The 22,460-nt window shown below is 39.5% G+C and overlaps 1 protein-coding gene across 42 annotated transcripts in view; it reads right to left on the bottom strand.

The window, feature by feature from the left end:
- The window catches only part of LOC109097792 (protocadherin gamma-C5-like), a 98,752-nt gene that overhangs the window by 7,543 nt on the left and 68,749 nt on the right, over window positions 1-22,460 (bottom strand). For 2 of the 42 annotated variants that reach the window (XM_042732429.1, XM_042732446.1), the window contains exon 1: window positions 1,372-4,153. The exons of 28 other annotated variants lie outside the window; for them this stretch is intronic. In XM_042732429.1, the coding sequence (XP_042588363.1) occupies window positions 1,372-3,801 (2,430 nt within the window). In that variant the 5' untranslated portion in view covers window positions 3,802-4,153. 12 more of the 42 variants (XM_042732428.1, XM_042732422.1, XM_042732419.1 and 9 more) reach the window with 12 other exon arrangements.

Raw genomic sequence — 22,460 nt, 5'->3', positions numbered from 1 at the left:
GTTTGGTGCAATTTTTCTGCTTTTCCTCAGGACTGTTTTCTGAAACTTCACCTTTGCTGATACAGAAAAAAATAAGTTGAGGAGAGTAGTGAGAAACAGAGCAACAAAGAAGAACATAAAGTAGAAAATAGGTTGAGGGAGAGTGTGTGTGAATAATTGAAACTTCGATCATGTTGCTGTCACGCATGAGTGCATGTACATGAGGAGTATACACAGGTCTGTATCAAACAAAATATGAGATCACCTGTAGGAGGATTATGGCTAAAATGTCATCCCCTTTTGGATTTTTTCATCATTTTGTCATATTTTCCTTAGTATCCCACACAATTCTATTGCATCTCCCTACACTGAGTCAAGTCATTGTCTTGCAAGATAGCATTCAAAGCATGTGCAATATCACACTATGATCCTACAAACTCTATTATAGATTCCACAAAGACTGTCTGCTATTCGGAACTGTATGCATACATCTGCATCTAACTGCTTCTACTTTGTAAATCATAATGACTGTAACAATCTGCCTCACCTGACTTGAGCATTTGAACACAATATTTTCAGTCATATTTCTTAGATTTATGTAGTTAAATTCTCTGCTGAGTCATTGTGTCTAGAAATAGATCAGATTGTGGCCTGATTCTTAATACACTTGGCATTATAGAGTGGTTAGACCAAAAAGTGAGTCATAGTGACTAGAGCCTTAGTCTGAATTAATGATATACACAGCATGATTTCCATCTAACTAAAAATGATTTTGTATGCAAAAAAAAATGGTGACAATAAAATTCATACAACAAATATTTGAACCATGTATCATTTGTTTCACTAACAGATGCAAACATTTTTTTAATTAAGGACAGTAACTACTTACACTACCCATCAAAGGTTTGGCGTCAGTAAGAATTTTTGAAAGAAATTAATACTTCTGTTCAGCGGGGTTGCATTAAATTGGTCAAAAGTGACAATAAAGACACTTATAACTGTACAAAAGATTTCTATTTCAGATATATGTGGTTCTTTTAAACCTTATATTCAGCATAGAATCCTGAAGAAAAAAAAGTGTATCACGGTTTCCACAAAAATATTAAAAAAAAAAATTGGTAAAAAAAATAAAAAAATAAAAAATATCTTTAGCATCAAATCAGCATATTCAAATTATTTCTAAAGGATCATGTGAAACTGAAGACTGGAGTAATGGCTGCCATCACATGAATAAATTACATTGTAAAATATGTAAAATACAAAACAGTTACTTTAAATTATAATAATATTCCACATTATTGTCATTTTAATGTGTTTTAGATTTAAAAAAAAAAATTCTTACTGACCCCAAACTTTTAAATGGTAGTCTGTAATATTTCCTGAAAATCTCACCTTCATGAGTGAGTGAGTGAAGAGTCTTTTTGACAGTCGCATGCCTAGAGTGCTCTGTGGGGCCTTAACAAACACAAAGTCGCTCCTGCTGGAGATAGTGGAGAAACCATGCGTGTATGTGTGTTTGTTGAAATCCCGGGAGGCCCCCACGACCTCCAAGTATCTAATAGGACCATCGGTATTTAGCTGCAGGTGGAGGTCGTTGTGTTGGTGCTCACGAGGTGTGTGCTTGAAACCGAGTTTTTGCATGAGGCACATAATGTAACCATGGTGGCTTAGCCAGCGCACCACTACAAAAATGATAACCAGGAATGAGACTGTAATAACGAAGGATAATGTAATTATAAGGTACAAAGTTAGGTCAGACACTTTTGGACTTTTTGAGGTAGAGCGTCTACGTTCAGAAGAGACTTCTGAAGCTTTCTCAGCCAGGGTGATGTTAACTACCACGCTAGCAGAGAGAGAAGGCCTGCCGTTATCTTTTACAATCACAATGAAGCTAAAAACAGACTTGCTGTCTTCTTCTGTAAGTGTACGGGCTGTACGCAGCTCTCCAGTGTGTGCACCTATATGAAACATTTCAGCATCAAGCCCTGAGAGACTGTAGAATAACCAAGCATTGTGGCCACTATCACCATCTACGAATGTGATGCGATTGAGTAGGTGTCCGATGCCGGCTGTGCTAGGTACCAAAAACTGCAGCGTCCCAACAGATGGGGGTGCAGGGTATATAAGGACAGGAGGATGATCATTCTGATCTATAATAAACACATTCACCGTAGTGTTGGAGCTTTGAGCTGGAGTTCCTCTATCATGAACCTGCACTATGAATTGAAAAGCATTCAATTGCTCATAATCAAACTTTCTCATGGCATATATCTGCCCACTATCTGGGTTTATATATACATATGAAGACACAGACCTTCCAAGAGCTTCACTCTCTAAAATTGAGAAATAAATGGTGGAATTCTCACCCACATCTGGGTCTGAGGCAGACACGGACAGAAGGGGAGCATTTGGGACATTGTTTTCGGCTATGTCCGCAGAGTAGGAAGGCTGTGAAAAGACTGGGGGGTTATCATTAACATCTGAAAGACGTAACACAAAAGATTCCTGCGAGGAACGGGGTGGGGAACCAGAGTCTGTGGCGGTCACAGTAATGGTGTATTCAGCCACAGCCTCTCTGTCCAGCAGGCTATCGGTCATTAAAGTGAAAAGCCCTTTATATGGCGAACTCATCTTGAAAGGCAACCCATAAGGAATGTGCACGGTCACATCACCATTTTCCCCTGTGTCTTCATCTTTAACTTTGATTAGGGCAATGACAGTTCCTGAACTCACATTTTCCGAGATTACAGGAGAGACCACATTAATGCTGATAGCAGGGGTGTTGTCATTCACGTCAATAATCTCGATTTTGATGTTGCACGAGCCCTCCATGGGAGGTATTCCTTTGTCTCTAGCAAGAACAGTGACGTCATATACATTAGCGAGCTCGTGATCGACTAGTCCTGTAACTCTAATTTCACCAGTCATAGAATCCACGCTAAAGAGTTTTAACACATTGTCAGGGGTGTATTTATCAAACGTATAAGTTATTTCACCATTTTGACCATGATCGGCATCAGAGGCATTAAGAGTTGCAACTAACGTTCTATGAGGTGAATTTTCTAAAAGCGTGATTCTTTTTGTAGGGCTATGAAATTGTGGCGCGTTGTCATTGACATCTAGAACATTTATAAAAATGGCACTGTTGCCGGACTTTTCTGGACTGCCGCCATCAACTGCAGTTAATATCAATCTAAATTCGCTCGTCTTTTCTCTGTCTAGAGGCTTGTTTAAGACTAAAATTGGGATTTTGCTTCCGTCGCTTTTAGTTTCTACTTTTAGCATAAAACAACCGTTTTGACTAAGAAAATAAGCGCGCAGTGAATTCACGCCCACGTCTGGGTCGTGCGCACTTTCTAAGCGGAATATAGTGCCTGGCGCAGCCGCTTCTGAAATTTCCAAAGAAGTGTTTCGACTTTGGAAGTGTGGCGCGTTGTCGTTAACGTCCACAATTTCTACCGTAACGCTGTGCATTTCCAAAGGATTTTGAAGAGAAATCTGAATCCGAGTGTGACAATGTAAACTTCCTCCGCACATACTTTCTCTGTCTATTGTTTGCTTGACTACCAAAGTTCCAGATGTCAGGTCTACATCAAAATACTTAGCATTAGATTCCGATATGATTCGCATCTCTCTTAGAAGTATTATATGAACGTCCATTCCTAAATCTTTAGTCAAGTGGCCAACAATTGTTCCTGGTTTAGATTCCTCAGCTGTAGAATATAAAAGTTCCGAAGCGTGCGTTGCAAAACACAAGGAATTAAGAACAATCCAAACTGCAGCCCAGTCCAAATGTCTCTGAAAAAGCTCTTTATTCTCCATTTCCACTAGTAGCTAGAGACTCCTTCGGGGTTTTAATTCATGCATATCCTAGACCCGACGAGACGTTGTTTAGTATATGAGAAACACGTTTTGTTTTATATCCATGATCTCCACCATTTGTTCTAAGTTTCTGAACTAACAATACAGCTCTTAAGAGCAACAAGCCTGTGCTGGTCTAGGAGAAGAGTTAAAGGGGTGGGGATAAAAACATGCGTTTCTATTGGAGGAAAGTTACTTTGCTTAGACAAAAGCGCGCACGGAGCTGTCCAAGGTGCTGATAGTAACGTCACTCTCTCAGTTACTCATAAATAATGTAGAATGTACAAATATAACTTGTTTAAATCTGAGTTTGTCTCACCTGTTGGCTCTCGAACGTCCACGCGCTGTCTGGAAATGACGCATCAAGCACGTTTAGTGTGTCTGTAAAGTTTGTGGTGCTGTTGGGTTTAACGAGGGTGAGATCACTGAATTCTGACATGGGAGAGAGATAGGATCCAAAGGACTGACTCTGAGACATCATGTCTCCTCCGAGAACCTCCACATACTTAATGGGCCCGTCAGTGTTGAGCTGGATCTGCAGGTTTCTGTTGGGGTTCTTGTATTCAGAGTTTGTCCTCCTGATACAGCAGGTTCTACTACCTCGCGCACATTTCACCAGTAGGATGAAAAACGTCAAAAGACAAAACAAGGACACTGAAGCCAAAGAGATGATCAGATATAATGTTATTTTGCCCGTTTTCTTGTTGGGCTCGATAGTTTTCTCTCTATAGTCTGAGATAGGCTCATGAAAGCCGTCCTCTATCAGTATATCTACTGTGACTGTGGTGGACTGGATCGGTTCTCCATTATCTTTTATTTCTATCAGCAGTCTCTGAGAGGAGTCATCGTGCTCTGAAACAGCGCGTTTAGTCCTCACCTCTCCCGTATGTAAATTGACACTGAACAGAGACGCGTCCGTGGCCTCCGCGAGCCGGTAGAACAGCCAGGCGTTATGACCCGAGTCCGCGTCCACTGCTGTTACCTTAGTAACGAGATGTCCTGCTTTAGCAGAACGGGGCATCCTCTGATGAGAGACAGACCCCATGGATGTGGACGGGTAAATGACAACAGGTGCATTATCGTTATGATCCAAAATAAACAGATGAACTGTCGCGTTACTACTTAAAGATGGAGAACCATGATCTTTAGCCTGAACGATGATCTCAAACACTTTTATTTTTTCGAAGTCAAACGAATGCATGCTAAATATGCTTCCATTGTCAGAGTTTATGTAGATATACGAGGATATTGGAGTATCCCAATTTTTAGGGTTCTCAATAGAGTATGATATTTTACCATTTACGCCGACATCAACGTCTTGGGCAGATACCGAACAGATAATAGAGCCTGGAGTGTTATTTTCTGTTATGTACACGTAATACACGTTTTCAGAGAACTTTGGGGCATTGTCGTTAACATCAGTAATTTTAACTGGAATTATTGTTTTGCTACTTAAAGGGGGCGAGCCTGAGTCAAATGCAGTGATTTCCACGTTATACTCAGGGAACGTTTCGCGGTCTAAAACACCGTTTGTAACCAACGAATATTCGTTTGAGAAAGATGGTTTTAAAATAAACGGAAGGTCAGATTGTGTCTGCAGACTGACTTTTCCATTGTCACCAGAGTCGATGTCCCTTGCGCTTATTAACGCTACAACTGTCCCGCTAGGCGCGTCCTCGCGCACAGGGCTCGGTTTAGACGTAAGCAGTATCTGCGGTGGATTGTCGTTAATATCCGAGACTTCTATTTTTACTGTGCAATGGCCCTCCATTTCGGGGACACCTCTATCTCTAGCTCTTATCTCAATGTTGTACATAGGAGTGGTTTCATAGTCCAACTCTCCGTTTAGTATAATTTCCCCGGTATTCTCATCGATATGAAATAACGAGCGCAAAGCATCAGAAGTGTGCTCTCCTAATGAATATTTTATCTCTCCATTAGGACCTTCGTCCAAGTCTTTAGCTTCAACTTTAAGAATCGTCGTGCCCCTTTTTGTGTTTTCAGAAATAGCCGCTTTGTAAACATTTTTCTCAAATACGGGATTGTTGTCATTGATATCCAAAACAGTGACATTAATTTGAGACGTTCCTGATCTAATCGGGTTCCCTCCGTCTAAGGCAGTTAACATCAGCTGATGAATCGGTTTCTTCTCGCGATCCAGAGGTTTCTCCAGTACTAATTCGGGTACTTTTCGGCCATCTCCAAGATCTTTTATTTTTAAACTGAAACATTCGTCTTTACTTAAAGTGTACGTTTTTAAAGTGTTACTGCCTACATCTGGGTCTACTGCGCTCTCTAAAGGAAAGCGCATGCCAGGGACAGTGGATTCTGCTATTTTTAAAACACGGTCCATCGACTGAAAATGCGGGTAATTGTCATTAATATCCTGTATGTCGACTTCCACTCTGTAAAGTTGTAAAGGATCCTCAATAACGATTTGCAGAGGCAACAGACAATTTGCGTTTTCTCCACAAAGGATCTCTCTGTCGATTCTCTCATTAACCACAATCTCTCCTCTTCGTAAATCCACGCTGAAATATTGCTTACCTGATTCAGAAGCTATTCGCAACTTACGGTCATACAGCTCAGATATTTTCAAACCTAAATCTTTTGCAATATTTCCAACAACAGCGCCCACATTTAATTCCTCGGGAATTGAGTAGCGAGTCTGTCCTTCTGTCGTACTCCACAAAAGAAGAAAGAGAAAAAAGAAAAGCAAATAATGCCTCCAACATCTGAATGCCACCCTCTTTGTCATTTTGATTTTTATATCCAGACTATTCGCCGTTCTAATAAAAACTAGGGATCCCACCACGAAGACAATTTCGCTTGTCCATTTTGTTTCAATAATATGCTAGAATCCATTTTATCGGAGAGATTATAGCATCCCTCCTCTCCGCTCGCACTGAACGTTGTAATTTCAGTGGGGGAGGGAGTAGATCTCTTTGTACAGTTCTGCATGTGATTGGTGCAGAGAACAGTCGCAATAACCAGTAGAAAGAGCACTGCCTCTTAAAGGCGCAGTATCAGCACCTGCTGTCAAACTCACACCAAACAACCTTGCAATAGAAGAGTATGATACATCATGGGTCATATTTTATTTGTGCTTTTTTGTATAATTTTGTAAAGTTCAATTTATTTTAATATTAATCAAATAAATAATTCCGAATTCTTTGGTATATAACGTGATGCTTATTAATATTATTGTTGTTGTCATTGTTATTATTATGTGTAAAAGTATAAAGTGAAGTATATATATATACACTAACATAGCTCACCTTTTTCTTGAGGAACGTTACTTTACTCAGACGAAAGCACACGTGTGGTGCTGTCCAAGGTATTGAAAGCACCGCCACCAACATTACCCCTATAATATGAGTATGACCATCCCTAAAACATCACAAAAAATATTTTGGACGGGAAGTTCGGTCTGGACTCGATCCATTGAGGAGTAATTATGCTCGGATCCCAGAAGGCCGAGCCAATCAAATTGCCAGGGCGGGCTTTAATCGATGATGGACAGGCTATCTGCGGTTACGTAAGATAGGGCGTCTTGGAAGGTAGGCTCACGATCTCTTTTCCTTGAAGCCTCAGATGAACACGCTTCTTCAGCCTTGTCTCTTTCGTCCTTTCCATTTTTTTAAGTTAGTCAAGTCGCGTTGCAACCGTGTAATAAAGTTGAGACAGGGCCGACAAATGCGATAAGATTTATTTTCATTATTGTCGAGATCTAATCCTAAACAGAGAACTTGTTCGTATGTACATGCACCATTTGTGTTTCTCTCAAAAATGTTATTCGTGCTTGTAAGTACTCCGCGAATTCTTAAATTCTTTTTACAACAGCGGCAAAGATCATTTACACTCATTACTTTCCTACTTCTTCCAGTTCCAGCGTGCGTGCGTGCAGTTGAACTCTGTTGACAACTATGCGTTGCTCAACATACGTCACTTACTGCGTTGTTCTGATTGGTTGTAGGTCTATCCAATTGAGTGCAGAGTTTTTTTTTTTTTTTTACTGGTTCGGTTAAGACACGCCCCATAATTCAAGTGCAATGGAGCAGTATCAGACTCACATTCTGCCTAGAATATGAGTATGACGAATCAGGCTACCGTTATACATATACATAGTATATAGTGTATATATAAATATTAACGTTTTAAATCTGAATGTGTCTCACCTGTTGGCTCTCAAACGTCCACGCGCTGTCTGGAAATGACGCATCGAGCACGTTTAGCGTGTCTGTAAAGTTTGTGGTGCTGCTGGGTTTAACGAGAGTGAGATCACTGAATTCTGACATTGGAGAGAGATAGGAGCCAAAGGACTGACTCTGAGACATCATGTCTCCTCCCAGAACCTCCACATACTTAATAGGCCCGTCAGTGTTGAGCTGGATCTGCAGGTTTCTGTTGGGGTTCTTGTATTCAGAGTTTGTCCTCCTGATACAGCAGCTTCTACTGCTTCGTGCACATTTCACCAGTAAGATGAAAAATGTCAAAAGACACAACAAGGACACGGAAGCCACAGAGATGATCAGATATAAAGTAATTTTGCCAGTTTTCTTGTTGGGCTCGATGGTTTTCTCTCTATAGTCTGAGATGGGCTCATGGAAGCCGTCTTCTATCAGTATATCCACTGTGACTGTGGTAGACTGGATCGGTTCTCCATTATCCTTTATTTCTATCAGCAGTCTCTGAGAGGAGTCATCGTGCTCTGAAACAGCGCGTTTAGTCCTCACCTCTCCCGTATGTAAATTGACACTGAACAGAGACGCGTCCGTGGCCTCCGCGAGCCTGTAGAACAGCCAGGCGTTATGACCCGAGTCCGCGTCCACTGCTGTTACCTTAGTAACGAGATGTCCTGCTTTAGCAGAACGGGGCATCCTCTGATGAGAGACAGACCCCATGGATGTGGACGGGTAAATGACAACAGGTGCATTATCGTTCTCGTCCGAAATAAACACATGGACTGTGGCGTTGCTGCTCAGAGATGGAGAGCCATGATCTTTAGCCTGCACTATAACACTGAACAGTTTTACGTTTTCATAATCAAAGGAGCTCATGCAGTAAATAGTTCCGTTTTCAGAATTAATATAAAAATAAGAGGATGCTGGCACGTGATTAGAATTTGAGTCCAGAATTAAATAAGTAAGTAGAGCGTTTTTATCCTCGTCACTATCATACGCTTTTGATGAAAACAGTGATGCGCCTGCTGGATTATTTTCGTTTATGTAAACATTATATGAGGACTGTGAGAACACTGGAGGGTTGTCATTCACGTCAAGTACTTTAACATTTAGCGTCTTCACAGTTTTTAAGGGTGGAACACCAGAGTCCATAGCCAGTATTTCTACATTATATTCAGAATGAACCTCGCGGTCTAATAATGAGTCAGTTATTAGTGAATAATGATTATGAAAAGGTTTTAATTTAAAAGGAACATCCGGAGAGACAGTTAGATCGATTTTACCGTTAATACCTGAGTCCAAGTCTTTGACGGTAATCAGAGCCACCACAGTTCCCACTGTTGCATTTTCAGGCACAGGGCTAGGTAAAGATGTCAGTATAATCTCTGGAGGATTGTCATTCTCATCTATGATATCTATTTGAACCGACGACTGTCCCTCGAGCTCCGGATTCCCTTTGTCCTTAGCACACACATCAAATGTGTACGTTTGTTTAGTCTCGAAATCTAGCTTTCCAATAACTGTGATTTCACCGGTTTCAGCGTTCACACTAAAAACATTTCTTACAAGTTCAGGCGTATGCGCACTAAATAAATACTGTATTTCACCATTTGGACCTTCATCTAAATCGGTCGCGTTTACTTTGATCACACTTGAACCAGAAACGGCACTTTCCAGAACAGATGCTTTGTATGCAGCAACTGCAAATTTTGGTTCGTTGTCGTTGATGTCTTGGACAATTACTTGCAATGCAGACGTGCCAGACTTGACTGGATTACCGCCATCCAGGGCTGTTAAAATAAGCTTATGTATAGACTGTTTCTCCCTGTCTAAATTTTTTTCAATCACAAGTTCTGGTACTACTCTTCCATCTTTTAGAGTTTTTACATTAAGACGGAAAAAAGCGTTACTGCTAAGTGAGTAAGTCTTTAAGCTGTTGCTGCCAACATCGAGGTCCTGAGCACTTTCAAGGGTAAATCGTGCCCCTGGAGCAATCAGTTCAGGTATTTTTAATGTGGCATCTTTATTATGGAAATTTGGTGCATTATCATTAATGTCTTGTATTTCGATCTCTACGCTATGTAACTGTAACGGATTCTCAATAACTATCTGCAGTGGCATTAGACAATTGGCGCTTTGTCCACAGAGCGCCTCTCTGTCTATTCTGCCATTAACTACCAGATCACCCTTCCCTGAATCCACACTAAAATACTGTCTATTCGACTCAGATGCTATTCGTAACTTACGCTCGGCGATATCTGAGATGTCAAAACCAAGATCCTTCGCGATATTCCCAACGATAGATCCTTCCTTTAACTCTTCAGGTATTGTGTAGCGAATCTGAGCTCCAGCTGTATTCCACAACAGAGAGAAAGCGAACAGCAAAAGCGCTGCCCATTTCCACCCTCCGATCCTCCTGTGCCTCATTTCTCTGTTGCACTTGACATACCCATCAACAGATCGTCAATTTATATCCACAGAAAACAGAATGATATTCTTCATTTTAAAATGTACTACTCAGCCCTTCCTCGTTGTGGTGATCAGCCTCATAAAGCGTTCATGTTTCCTCTCGCTCTACAGCTCTCATCATTGTACTCCTCGTCTGGCTGGGGGAGGGAGTAGATCCCTTTGTACGGTCAGAAGCACGATTGGTACTAAGCTCAAGGCTCTCTCATCCAATAGATGCTTTGCTGTTTCTTAAAGGCATAACCTGCCCTCTGTTGTGAATGTTACGGCATCTAGTGGAGAATTGTGTTTCAAAATATTTCAGACCCATGCTTATAGATTATTACACGGGCAAATATTTTTGTAAGCAAAACGTCTTTAAAGTAACAAGGTATGAGCATTTTTTGTGAGCATAAAGAATGGGCAAGTGTAATTTATTTGGTTGTTCTCATAACCTAATTATTATTATTATTATTATTAATTAGTACAGGGTTAATAATACAAACGCATATAATAAGTATGTTTTTTATTTAAATAATGAAAATGCATATTTAAAAACTTGGCAACATTTAAAACGTAAATTATTGTGGAAATGCGTCATGAGTCTGTTAAAGGGGCCAGTTGGCATGTAGTATTAATACTTTTGCCCTGTAGCCATTTAGTCCAGCATTTATTTATGTTAGATAGTTTTGATATATGTATGTCAAAATAGACAATAAACATTAAATTTTCGTTCAATTAAAAAAAAAAAACAAACAAAAACAAAAAACAAAACTGCAGCCCGCAGATGCTACCCGCTGTCCAAATGCGTGGTGCTGAAATTTACAACAGTTGTGCACGCCCACTCCCTCTCTCTCTCTCTCTCTCTCTCTCTCTCTCATATACAGTATATATATATATATATATATATATATATATATATATATATATATATATATATATATATATATATATACAAACGCACTTGTGCAGTATTACATAATATGAAGTGTGGCTTCAGGACACAGTACTAAGTTTCAACAATATATCAACCTTAATCAATCTTAATAGTGATGCTAACAGTGATGCTAAATTATGATTCTGTATCTCACCTGTTGGCTCTCGAACGTCCACGCGCTGTCTGGTAATGACGCGTCAAGCACGTTTAGCGTGTCTGTAAAGTTTGTGGTGCTGCTGGGTTTAACGAGGGTTAGATCACTGAATTCTGACATTGGAGAGAGATAGGAGCCAAATGACTGACTCTGAGACATCATGTCTCCTCCCAGAACCTCCACATACTTAATGGGCCCATCAGTGTTGAGCTGGATCTGCAGGTTTCTGTTGGGGTTCTTGTATTCAGAGTTTGCCCTCCTGATACAGCAGCTTCTACTGCCTCTTGCACATTTCACCAGTAAGATGAAAAACGTGACCAAAGACAACAAGGACACGGAAGCCAAAGAGATGATCAGATATAATGTAATTTTTCCAGTTTTTTTGTTGGGCTCGATAGTTTTCTCTCTATAGTCTGAGATGGGCTCATGAAAGCCGTCCTCTATCAGTATATCCACTGTGACTGTGGTGGACTGGATCGGTTCTCCATTATCCTTTATTTCTATCAGCAGTCTCTGAGAGGAGTCATCCTGCTCTGAAACAGCGCGTTTAGTCCTCACTTCTCCCGTATGTAAATTGACACTGAACAGAGACGCGTCCGTGGCCTCCGCGAGCCTGTAGAACAGCCAGGCGTTATGACCCGAGTCCGCGTCCACTGCTGTTACCTTAGTAACGAGATGTCCTGCTTTAGCAGAACGGGGCATTCTCTGATGAGAGACTGACCCCATGGATGTGGACGGATAAATGACAGCAGGTGCATTATCGTTCTGGTCCGAAATAAACACATTAACAGTTGTGTTGCTGCTCATAGGAGGAGAGCCATGATCTTTAGCCTGCACTACAATTCTGAGTAGTTTAGTTTTCTCATAATCAAATGTGCTCATGCTGTAAATAGTACCATTCTCAGAGTTGATATAAAAATAAGATGATGCTGGAAATTGATTTGAACTTAAATCCAGAACTGAATATGTGAGTATTGCATTTTTGTCTCGGTCAATATCAGTCGCAGATACAGAAAACAACGAAACACCTGCCAGATTATTTTCGTTTATGTAAACATTATATGAGGACTGTGAGAACACTGGAGGGTTGTCATTCACGTCAAGTACTTTAACATTTACCGTCTTCATAGTTTTTAAGGGTGGAACACCGGAGTCCATGGCCAGTATTTCTACATTATATTCAGAATGAACCTCACAGTCTAATAATGAGTCAGTTATCAACGAATAGTGGTTATCAAAAGATGGCTTCAGTTTAAAGGGAACGTCCGGAGAGACAGTTAGCTCGATTTTGCCATTATTACCGGAGTCCAAATCTTTGACGTTAATCAAAGCCACCACAGTTCCCACCGTTGCATTTTCAGGCACAGGGCTAGGTAAAGATGTCAGTATAATCTCTGGAGGATTGTCATTCTCATCTATGATATCTATTTGAACCGACGACTGTCCTTCGAGCTCTGGATTCCCTTTGTCTTTAGCACACACATCAAACGTATATGACTTTTTAGTCTCGTAATCTAGCTTTCCAGATACTGTTATTTCGCCGGTTTCAGCGTTCACTCTAAAAACGTTCCTTACAAGTTCGGGGGTGTGTGCACCAAATAAATACTGTATTTTACCATTAGGACCATCATCCAAATCTGTTGCTTTTATTTTGAGCACACTTGAACCAACAACGGCGCTTTCTAGAACAGATGCTTTGTATGCAGCAACCTCAAATTTTGGTTCGTTGTCATTAAAATCCTGAACAGATATTTGCAATACAGACGTGCCAGATTTGACTGGATTACCACCATCTAGAGCTGTCAGTATAAGATGGTGTATTGCCTGTTTCTCCCTGTCTAGAGGTTTATCAAGCACTAGTTCTGGTATTTGGACACCGTTCTTGTTAGTTTTTAAATTTAGACGAAAAAAATTGTTATTGCTTAATGAATATGACTTCAGGCTATTAGTTCCAACATCGAGGTCCTCGGCACTTTCAAGGGTAAATCGTGCGCCCGGAGCAGTTAATTCAGAAATGTTTAATATTCCCTCTTTACTGTGGAAGCTTGGCGCATTGTCATTTATATCTTGTATATCTATCTCAACTTTATGTAACTGTAACGGATTCTCAATAACGATCTGCAGTGGCATTAGACAATTGGCGCTTTGTCCACAGAGCGTCTCTCTGTCTATTCTGCCATTAACTACCAGATCACCCTTCCCTGAATCCACACTAAAATACTGTCTATTCGACTCAGATGCTATTCGTAACTTACGCTCGGCGATATCTGAGATGTCAAAACCAAGATCCTTCGCAATATTCCCAACGATAGATCCTTCCTTTAACTCTTCAGGTATTGTGTAGCGAATCTGAGCTCCAGCTGTCTTCCACAACAGAGAGATAGCGAACAGCAAAAGCGCTGCCCATTTCCACCCTCCGATCCTCCTGTGCCTCATTTTTCTGCTGCGTTTTTTATCCCCATTTACAAATCCTCATTTTACATCCTTAGAAAAACCGAATGTTATTTTCCATTTTCAAATAAACGTCTACTCAGCCCATTCTCGTTGTGGTGATCAGCCTCATAAAGCGTTCATGTTTCCTCTCGCTCTACAGCTCTCATCATTGTACTCCTCGTCTGGCTGGGGGAGGGAGTAGATCCCTTTGTACGGTCTGAAGCAAGATTGGTACAGCGCGCACGCTCTCTCATCCAATAGGTGCTTTGCTATTTCTTAAAGGCATAACCAGCCTTCTGTTGTTTGTGTTACGGCATCTAGTGGACAACTATGCTGTAAAATATGTTATGCAGTTACTTTGAGACTTATTTCCCGTCTGCTTAGACGAGAAAATGCGTCTGCATGCAAAACAACCTAAAAATAACAAGGTATTAGCATTTGAGCATTACAGGTATATGAGCAAGTGTAATTTATTTTCTCAGTAAGGGAATTATTAATTTAATGTGTTATGTAAACTTTTGGCATTAACAGTTAAATCTCAATTTCTGTGATTAGGAAATACAGTTTCCTACTAAAATTATTTTGTTAATTACTTTATTATTATTATTATTATTATTATTATTATTATTATTATTATTATTATTATTGCTATTATTTATTTATTTACCAGCCAAACAATGCTTACCAAACTAGCTCGTATAAAGTAGCACCTAAACTCTATAACGTCACAACGTCACGGGAGCTGTCCAGTCCAAAGTACTGAATGCAGTACAAAATTATCGACATTATCTCCGGGAGTTTGTTTTGACATCATAAAGAAAGAAAATAATAATAAAAATAAAAAAAAAAAAAAAATAAAAAAAAAAAATAATAATAATAATAATAATAATAAAAAGATATATTTATATTAATTAAATATTAAATCAATTTAATATCTTTGTACAGCATAGATATTTAAGCCAAGTTACCCCGTCTCTCTCTCTCTCTCTCTCTCTCTCTCTCTCTCTCTCTCTCTCTCTCTCTCTCTCTCTCTCCTCTCTCTCCATCTCCCTGGCTGACTTTCCTCTCTCTCTCTCTCTCTCTCTCTCTCACTCACACACAAATTTGTTAAGAAAGAAAAAGACAAACACACACACACACACACACACACACACACACACACAAACTTTCAAGCATGTCCTCACATAACCTCACATACAAGTGTGCACTAATGCTGAGTTAATGTACTATTATTCTGTATCTCACCTGTTGGCTCTCAAATGTCCACGCGCTGTCTGGTAATGACGCGTCAAGCACGTTTAGCGTGTCTGTAAAGTTTGTGGTGCTGCTGGGTTTAACGAGGGTGAGATCACTAAATTCTGACATTGGAGAGAGATAGGAGCCAAAGGACTGACTCTGAGACATCATGTCTCCTCCCAGAACCTCCACATACTTAATTGGCCCGTCAGTGTTGAGCTGGATCTGCAGGTTTCTGTTGGGGTTCTTGTATTCAGAGTTTGTCCTCCTGATACAGCAGCTTCTACTGCCTCGTGCACATTTCACCAGTAAGATGAAAAACGTCAGCAGACACAACAAGGACACTGAAGCCAAAGAGATGATAAGATACAATGTAATTTTGCCAGTTTTCTTGTCGGGCTCGATAGTTTTCTCTCTATAGTCTGAGATGGGCTCATGAAAGCCGTCCTCTATCAGTATATCCACTGTGACTGTGGTGGACTGGATCGGTTCTCCATTATCCTTTAATTCTATCAGCAGTCTCTGAGAGGATTCATCGTGCTCTGAAACAGCGCGTTTAGTCCTCACTTCTCCCGTATGTAAATTGACACTGAACAGAGACGCGTCCGTGGCCTCCGCAAGCCTGTAGAACAGCCAGGCGTTATGAGCCGAGTCCGCGTCCACTGCTGTTACCTTAGTAACGAGATGTCCTGCTTTAGCAGAACGGGGCATTCTCTGATGAGAGACAGACCCCATGGATGTGGACGGGTAAATGACAGCAGGTGCATTATCGTTACAGAATAAACAAAACAAAAGAACAATTGCCATCTCAGATCAGAAGAGCAAAGCCCTTTACCCTACACTACAATACAAAACAGAACAGTTTTCTTCATAACATAATCAAAAGAGCTCATGCTGTAAATAGTTCCGTTGTCAGAGTTGATATAAAAATAAGATGATGCTGGAAGTTGATTTGAAGTTAAATCGAGGATTGAATAACTCAGTATTGCGTTTTTGTCTTGGTCAATATCAGATGCAGATACAGAAAATAATGAAGCACCTGGCGGGCTATTTTCTTTTATGTGCACTGTATACGAGGGCTGTGAGAATACTGGAGGGTTGTCATTCACATCAAGTATTTTTACATTTACAGTTTTCGTAGATTTTAAAGGTGGTCCACCAGAGTCTGTAGCTACTAATTTTATGTCATATTCAGCATTAGCTTCACGGTCCAAAAGTGAGCCAGTCACCAAAGAATAGTGATTGTCAAATGCTGGTTTTAGATTAAAAGGAAAACTAGTGGAGATGGTAAGATTTACTTTGCCATTATCACCCGAGTCCAAGTCTTTGACGTTGATTAAAGCTACGACTGTACCGACTGATGCATTCTCTGACACAGGGCTAGGTAAAGATGTCAGAATAATTTCAGGAATATTGTCATTCTCATCAATGATGTGCAGCATCACTGAAGAATGGCCCTCCTGCTCTGGGCTCCCTTTGTCTTTAGCGCAGACATCAAACGTGTATAATTTTGTTAACTCGTAATCAAGTTTCCCAATCACTGTGATTTCTCCGGTTTCAGCAGTGATATTAAAAGTTTTCCTCACGTAATCTGGTGTACGTGCACCGAAAAAATACTGTATTTCGCCGTTTAGACCTTCATCTAAATCAGTGGCTTTTACGGTTAAGACACTTGAACCAAATCTCGTACTCTCCTGCACAGATGCTTTATATTGCGATTGTTCAAATTTCGGCTCATTGTCATTAGTATCTTGAACGATTACTTGTATCATAATAGTTCCAGATTTTACAGGATCGCCACCGTCTAATGCTGTTAAAATGAGCTTATGTACAGATTGTTTCTCTCGATCGAGTGGTTTATCAACTATCAGTTCTGGTACTTTCTTACCATCCTCAAATGTTTTCACATTTAAACGGAAAAATGCGTTATTACTCAAAGCGTAAGATTTTAGACTATTGCTACCGACATCTAAATCCTCTGCACTTTCAAATGGAATCTTTGCGCCCACTGCTACTGATTCAGCTATTTTCAAAATGCTGTCTTTTGTGTGAAAATTCGGTGCATTGTCATTTATATCTTGTATTTCTATATTAACACGATATAACTGCAGTGGATTCTCTATAACCAGTTGTAATGGCATTAGACAACTGGCGCTTTGTCCACAGAGCGCCTCTCTGTCTATTCTACCATTGACAATCAGCTCACCGTTCCTTGAATCCACACTAAAATACTGCGTACTAGAATCAGAGGCTATCCGTAACTTACGATTAGCGATGTCAGAAATGTCTAGCCCAGTGTCCCTTGCAATGTTTCCAACAACAGATCCTTCCTTTAGTTCCTCTGGTATAGTGTATCGAATTTGAGCTCCAACTGTATTCCATAATAGAGAGAAAACAAACAGCCAATACGCTGCCTGTTTCCACACTCGAATGCGTCTCATTTCCACAGTAATTTGAACTTCATCAATGAGTGCTTCGCATATATCCAGACAAAAACATATTTTTTCTTCTTTCATTAAAATCGCACATCCGTTTGGATCGAGGGGTCGGTTTTGTGGTGATCAGAGTCATAACCGCGAGTCTATTCTCCTTATCTACAGCTCCTATCACACATTGTAGCCCTTTCCTGCTAAGGGAGGGAGTAGATCCCTTTGTATAGTCTCGCAACTCATTGGCGCTGAGCTCAGTGCGCAGCTGCCCAATAGAGGACAGAGTCTCTCTTAAAGGCGAACATGCACCTTTTTGCTGAAAATGTTGTATTCTGTATGTTGTATGTTGTTTGCTGTTAGTTCTGCATCGTCGCACATATCTCATACAGTATATATATATATATATATATATATATATATATATACACTGTAAAAAGTATATATATACACTGTAAAAAGTATATATATATACTGTAAAAAGTCATTTTTTTTGAACTTGTAAATAAAGATAGCATCAGTTAAGTAAATTTTACAAACAAATACTATTTTGTCTTTTTACTTCAAAATATCCCGTTTAATTCAATAAGCTACTTGAGGTTTCGTTTTTATTTATTTTACTTAAATACATAAGTAAAATCAAATGGAACTGCCTAAGTAGAAATTAAAGTTAAAAAAAAACTCATAAGTATATTTTACTTAGAACCGTTTGTTATGTATACAAGGATTCTTTAAGTAAATATCAAAGTTAAGATCCCATATTTCCCATCATTCAGTGGGGCATGAATAATTAAAAATGTACACTGTTTTATGGTTGCTTTTGTTGTTAGTTGTTTAGTTTAGTTGTTAGTTGTTGTTTGTTTTAGTAACATACTGTTTTGTGACACCTGGAGTTCATTTTCTACTCAAAATGACCCATTCATACTCAAACACTATTCACTAATTGTTACCGTCATTGTGTGTGGTGTACCAAGTATTAATGTCTCTGTGTTCATTTGACTATTCATTTTATTGAGTAGGCATATTATCTTAAAAGGATAATAGCCTGTCTACATGCTTACTTGCATGTTTGCAAGTGAATCACATGCTGTAATAGAATGGTGGTTTTCAAGTGTTGCCTTGTTAAAGTAAATTGTATGAACTTGAAGATTTTATTTAATTCAATGTTAGAGTTTTACTTAAAACATATGAGTGCAAAAGAAGGAAAAATTTGTACACTTTTTTTACAGCGAAAAGCATTACATGATGTAAAATTTACAAACAAAGAGTCAACAAAATTAACTGGCAATTTCCAAGTAAACTTAACTTAAATATGTCTAATTAAACCTATTAATAATTATGTTTAGGCTTTTACTTGGCAAATGTTTGTAAGTTTACTAGCCTTTTCTGAGTGAAAAACATTTCCAAAGTTTTTTCAAGTAAATCCTACTCCATATTTTTTTACAGTGTGTGTATATATATATATATATATATATATATATATATATATATATATATATATATATATATATATATAAAATAATTAACATAAAAAAGGCATATGTTACTCTTTTTCTATAGAAATTATACTCATGCATCCACAAAATGGTGCTTTGAAATCTAAAAAAGGCCAAATAAATCGATTATTAGCAAAAGTCTCACCTGCTGGCTCTCGAAAGTCCACGCGCTGTCTGGTAATGACGCATCAAGCACGTTTAGCGTGTCTGTAAAGTTTGTGGTGCTGCTGGGTTTAACGAGGGTGAGATCACTGAATTCTGACATTGGAGAGAGATAGGAGCCAAAGGACTGACTCTGAGACATCATGTCCCCTCCCAGAACCTCCACATACTTAATGGGCCCGTCAGTGTTGAGCTGGATCTGGAGGTTTCTGTTGGGGTTCTTGTATTCAGAGTCGGTTCGCCTGACACAGCAGCTTGAACTTCCGATGCTGCTTCTGACGCATTTTACAATCAACGTGAACAATGTCAAAACAGATAAAAGTGATACTGTTCCCAACGAAATGATCAAATATAAAGTTATTTTCCCGTTTTTCTTGTTGTTGTTTTCTGTACTTTTCATACTATAATCCGAGATGGGCTCATGAACGCCTTCTTCTATCAGTATATCCACTGTGACTGTGGTGGACTGGATCGGTTCTCCATTATCCTTTATTTCTATGAGCAGTCTCTGAGAGGAGTCACCGTGCTCTGAAACAGCGCGTTTAGTCCTCACTTCTCCCGTATGTAAATTGACACTGAACAGAGACGCGTCCGTGGCCTCCGCGAGCCTGTAGAACAGCCAGGCATTATGACCCGAGTCCGCGTCCACTGCTGTTACCTTAGTAACGAGATGTCCTGCTTTAGCAGAACGGGACATCCTCTGATGGGAGACAGACCCCATGGATGTGGACGGGTAAATGACAGCAGGTGCATTATCGTTTTGGTCCGAAATAAACACATGTACAGTTGTGTTGCTGCTCATAGGAGGAGAGCCGTGATCTTTAGCAAGCACGATGACGTGAAACACCTTCCTTTTCTCATAGTCAAATGAGTGCATGCTAAATATACTACCATTTTCAGAGTTTATATAAACATACGAAGAGACCGGTACGCCTTGAGTATTAGCATCGAGAACTGAATAGACAATTTTGGCATTTTCTCCTGTATCTAAATCGGATGCTGTTACTGATGCTAAAATTGATCCTGGAGCTGTGTTTTCTTTAATATAAACTGAGTACACATTTTCAGAAAAAACGGGAGGGTTATCATTAACATCTAGTATACTAACTGTAACGAGTTTACTAGATACCAGTGGAGGTGATCCAGCGTCTGAGGCTTTTAGCTCAATGTCATATCTAGGAAACTTTTCTCGATCTAATTGTGAATCTGTTATTAGTGCATAATGATTTGAAAATGTTGGTTTTAATTTAAATGGGGTATCAGGTGAAATATCAAGCGTTACGTTCCCGTTTACCCCCGAATCTAAATCTTTAACATTTATTAACGCTACCATAGTCCCAGCGGGCGCGTCTTCTGGCACAGGTTTGGGTGAAGATGTGATAGTGATCTCTGGTGCATTATCATTCACATCTAAAACATTCACCTGAACTCTACAATGTCCCTCCATTACAGGAGCTCCTTTGTCTCTGGCGCGTATGTCGAATTTATATGTGGAGCTCATTTCATAGTCAAGACTCTTTGATATGGTTAATTCGCCAGTATCTGAGTCAATGGAAAATAACTGCTTTATTGCTTCTGGTGTGAGAGATCCTAACGAATACTCTATTTCACTATTTACTCCATCGTCTAAGTCAATTGCTTTTACTCTCTGAATGATTGTACCTGGAGCAGAGTTCTCCGTCACTTTAACACCATATAAATCTTGTTCAAATGCCGGAGCATTGTCATTTGCATCCAAAACTTTAACAGTAATCTGAGTAGTGCCTGATCTTGCTGGATCACCTCCATCAATACCTGTCAAAATCAGATGGTGTATAGACTGTTTTTCTCTATCAAGTGCTTTCTGCAAAACAATTTCTGGGACTTTCGTTCCGTCATTGTCATTTTTAACATGTAAGACAAAATATTCATTTTTATTTAAAGCATACGTGCGCAAAGAGTTTGACCCTACATCTGCGTCTTGCGCAGGCTCTAAATGAAATCTAGCTCCGGTTAGAGTGGCCTCTGATACATCAATATTTTTTGTGTCTGAAAGGAAACTCGGAGAGTTGTCGTTAATATCTTGTATGTCCACCTCGACACGATAAAACTGTAGTGGATCCTCGATTATGACTTGCAATGGTAACAAACAACTCGCGCTTTGTCCGCACAGGGTTTCTCTGTTTATAATATCATTCACAAGCAGCTCGCCGTTCCGCAAATTTAGACTAAAATATTGCTTACCAGAATCAGATGCTATCCGTAATTTACGATTAGATATTTCAGATAAATCCAAACCGAGATCTTTAGCTACATTTCCAACAACAGATCCCTCCTTCAGCTCCTCCGGTATTGTATAACGAAGCTGCGCCTCTGTATCTCTCCACAAAACAGCGAAACACAACAGCCACAGCGCCCGCCAGAGCAAAATCCTCCTTTGTAGTTGAGTCCTCATTTCCAAACACGATAAATAATCGTTGATTCCAGTATTCTGACATTCATCTTACGACTATAAGCCTTTACAAATATAGTGTAATATTTTAAAATGTATAAAATCCTAGATTAATTTCCGTACATAAATACATTGCAGCGAGTGCAGTGCATTTTGTCTCAGGTCTGTGCGTAATGGTTCTCAGCATTATGTGGGGGAGGGAGTGGATCCCTTTGTGCAGTGCGGTCCTGTTATTGGACGAGCGCTCTCCAGTCACAACATGAATCAGTCTTAAAGAGGCAGACCACAGCCAAGCGCAACACCTATGCAGAATATATACAGTTGTTTCATAACTCACTTTACATTGAAACAACCATTGTTTTTCAACAATCAATATATGTTTATTTATTTATTTCTACTTCTAAATAAAAACTATATTTTTACTCCAAAAATTCTAAAAACATTAATGTGCCCACAAACCTTACATTAACAAATATACACAAAATTCGACATTCAACACAACACTAATCACTTTTTTCCTGAGACAATTTAAATCAATTAATCTGTTTCGACTGACTAAATCTCACAAATATTCTGTATGGACATATTCGGATCAAATGACAAAATGAAGAGTGTATCTATTCATTAAAGTATCAAGTATCAGTGTAGAGATCGTTATGAATGTTTGATCACCAGCTTCTATGATCAAAACATTGCATTTTTATCAAAGCTATTAA

The sequence above is a fragment of the Cyprinus carpio genome, chromosome B10 (genome assembly GCF_018340385.1).
Source record: "Cyprinus carpio isolate SPL01 chromosome B10, ASM1834038v1, whole genome shotgun sequence".
Taxonomy (NCBI): domain Eukaryota; kingdom Metazoa; phylum Chordata; class Actinopteri; order Cypriniformes; family Cyprinidae; genus Cyprinus; species Cyprinus carpio.
Note: the sequence above shows the minus strand (reverse complement) of the source record. Positions and strands in the feature narration are given on the sequence as shown.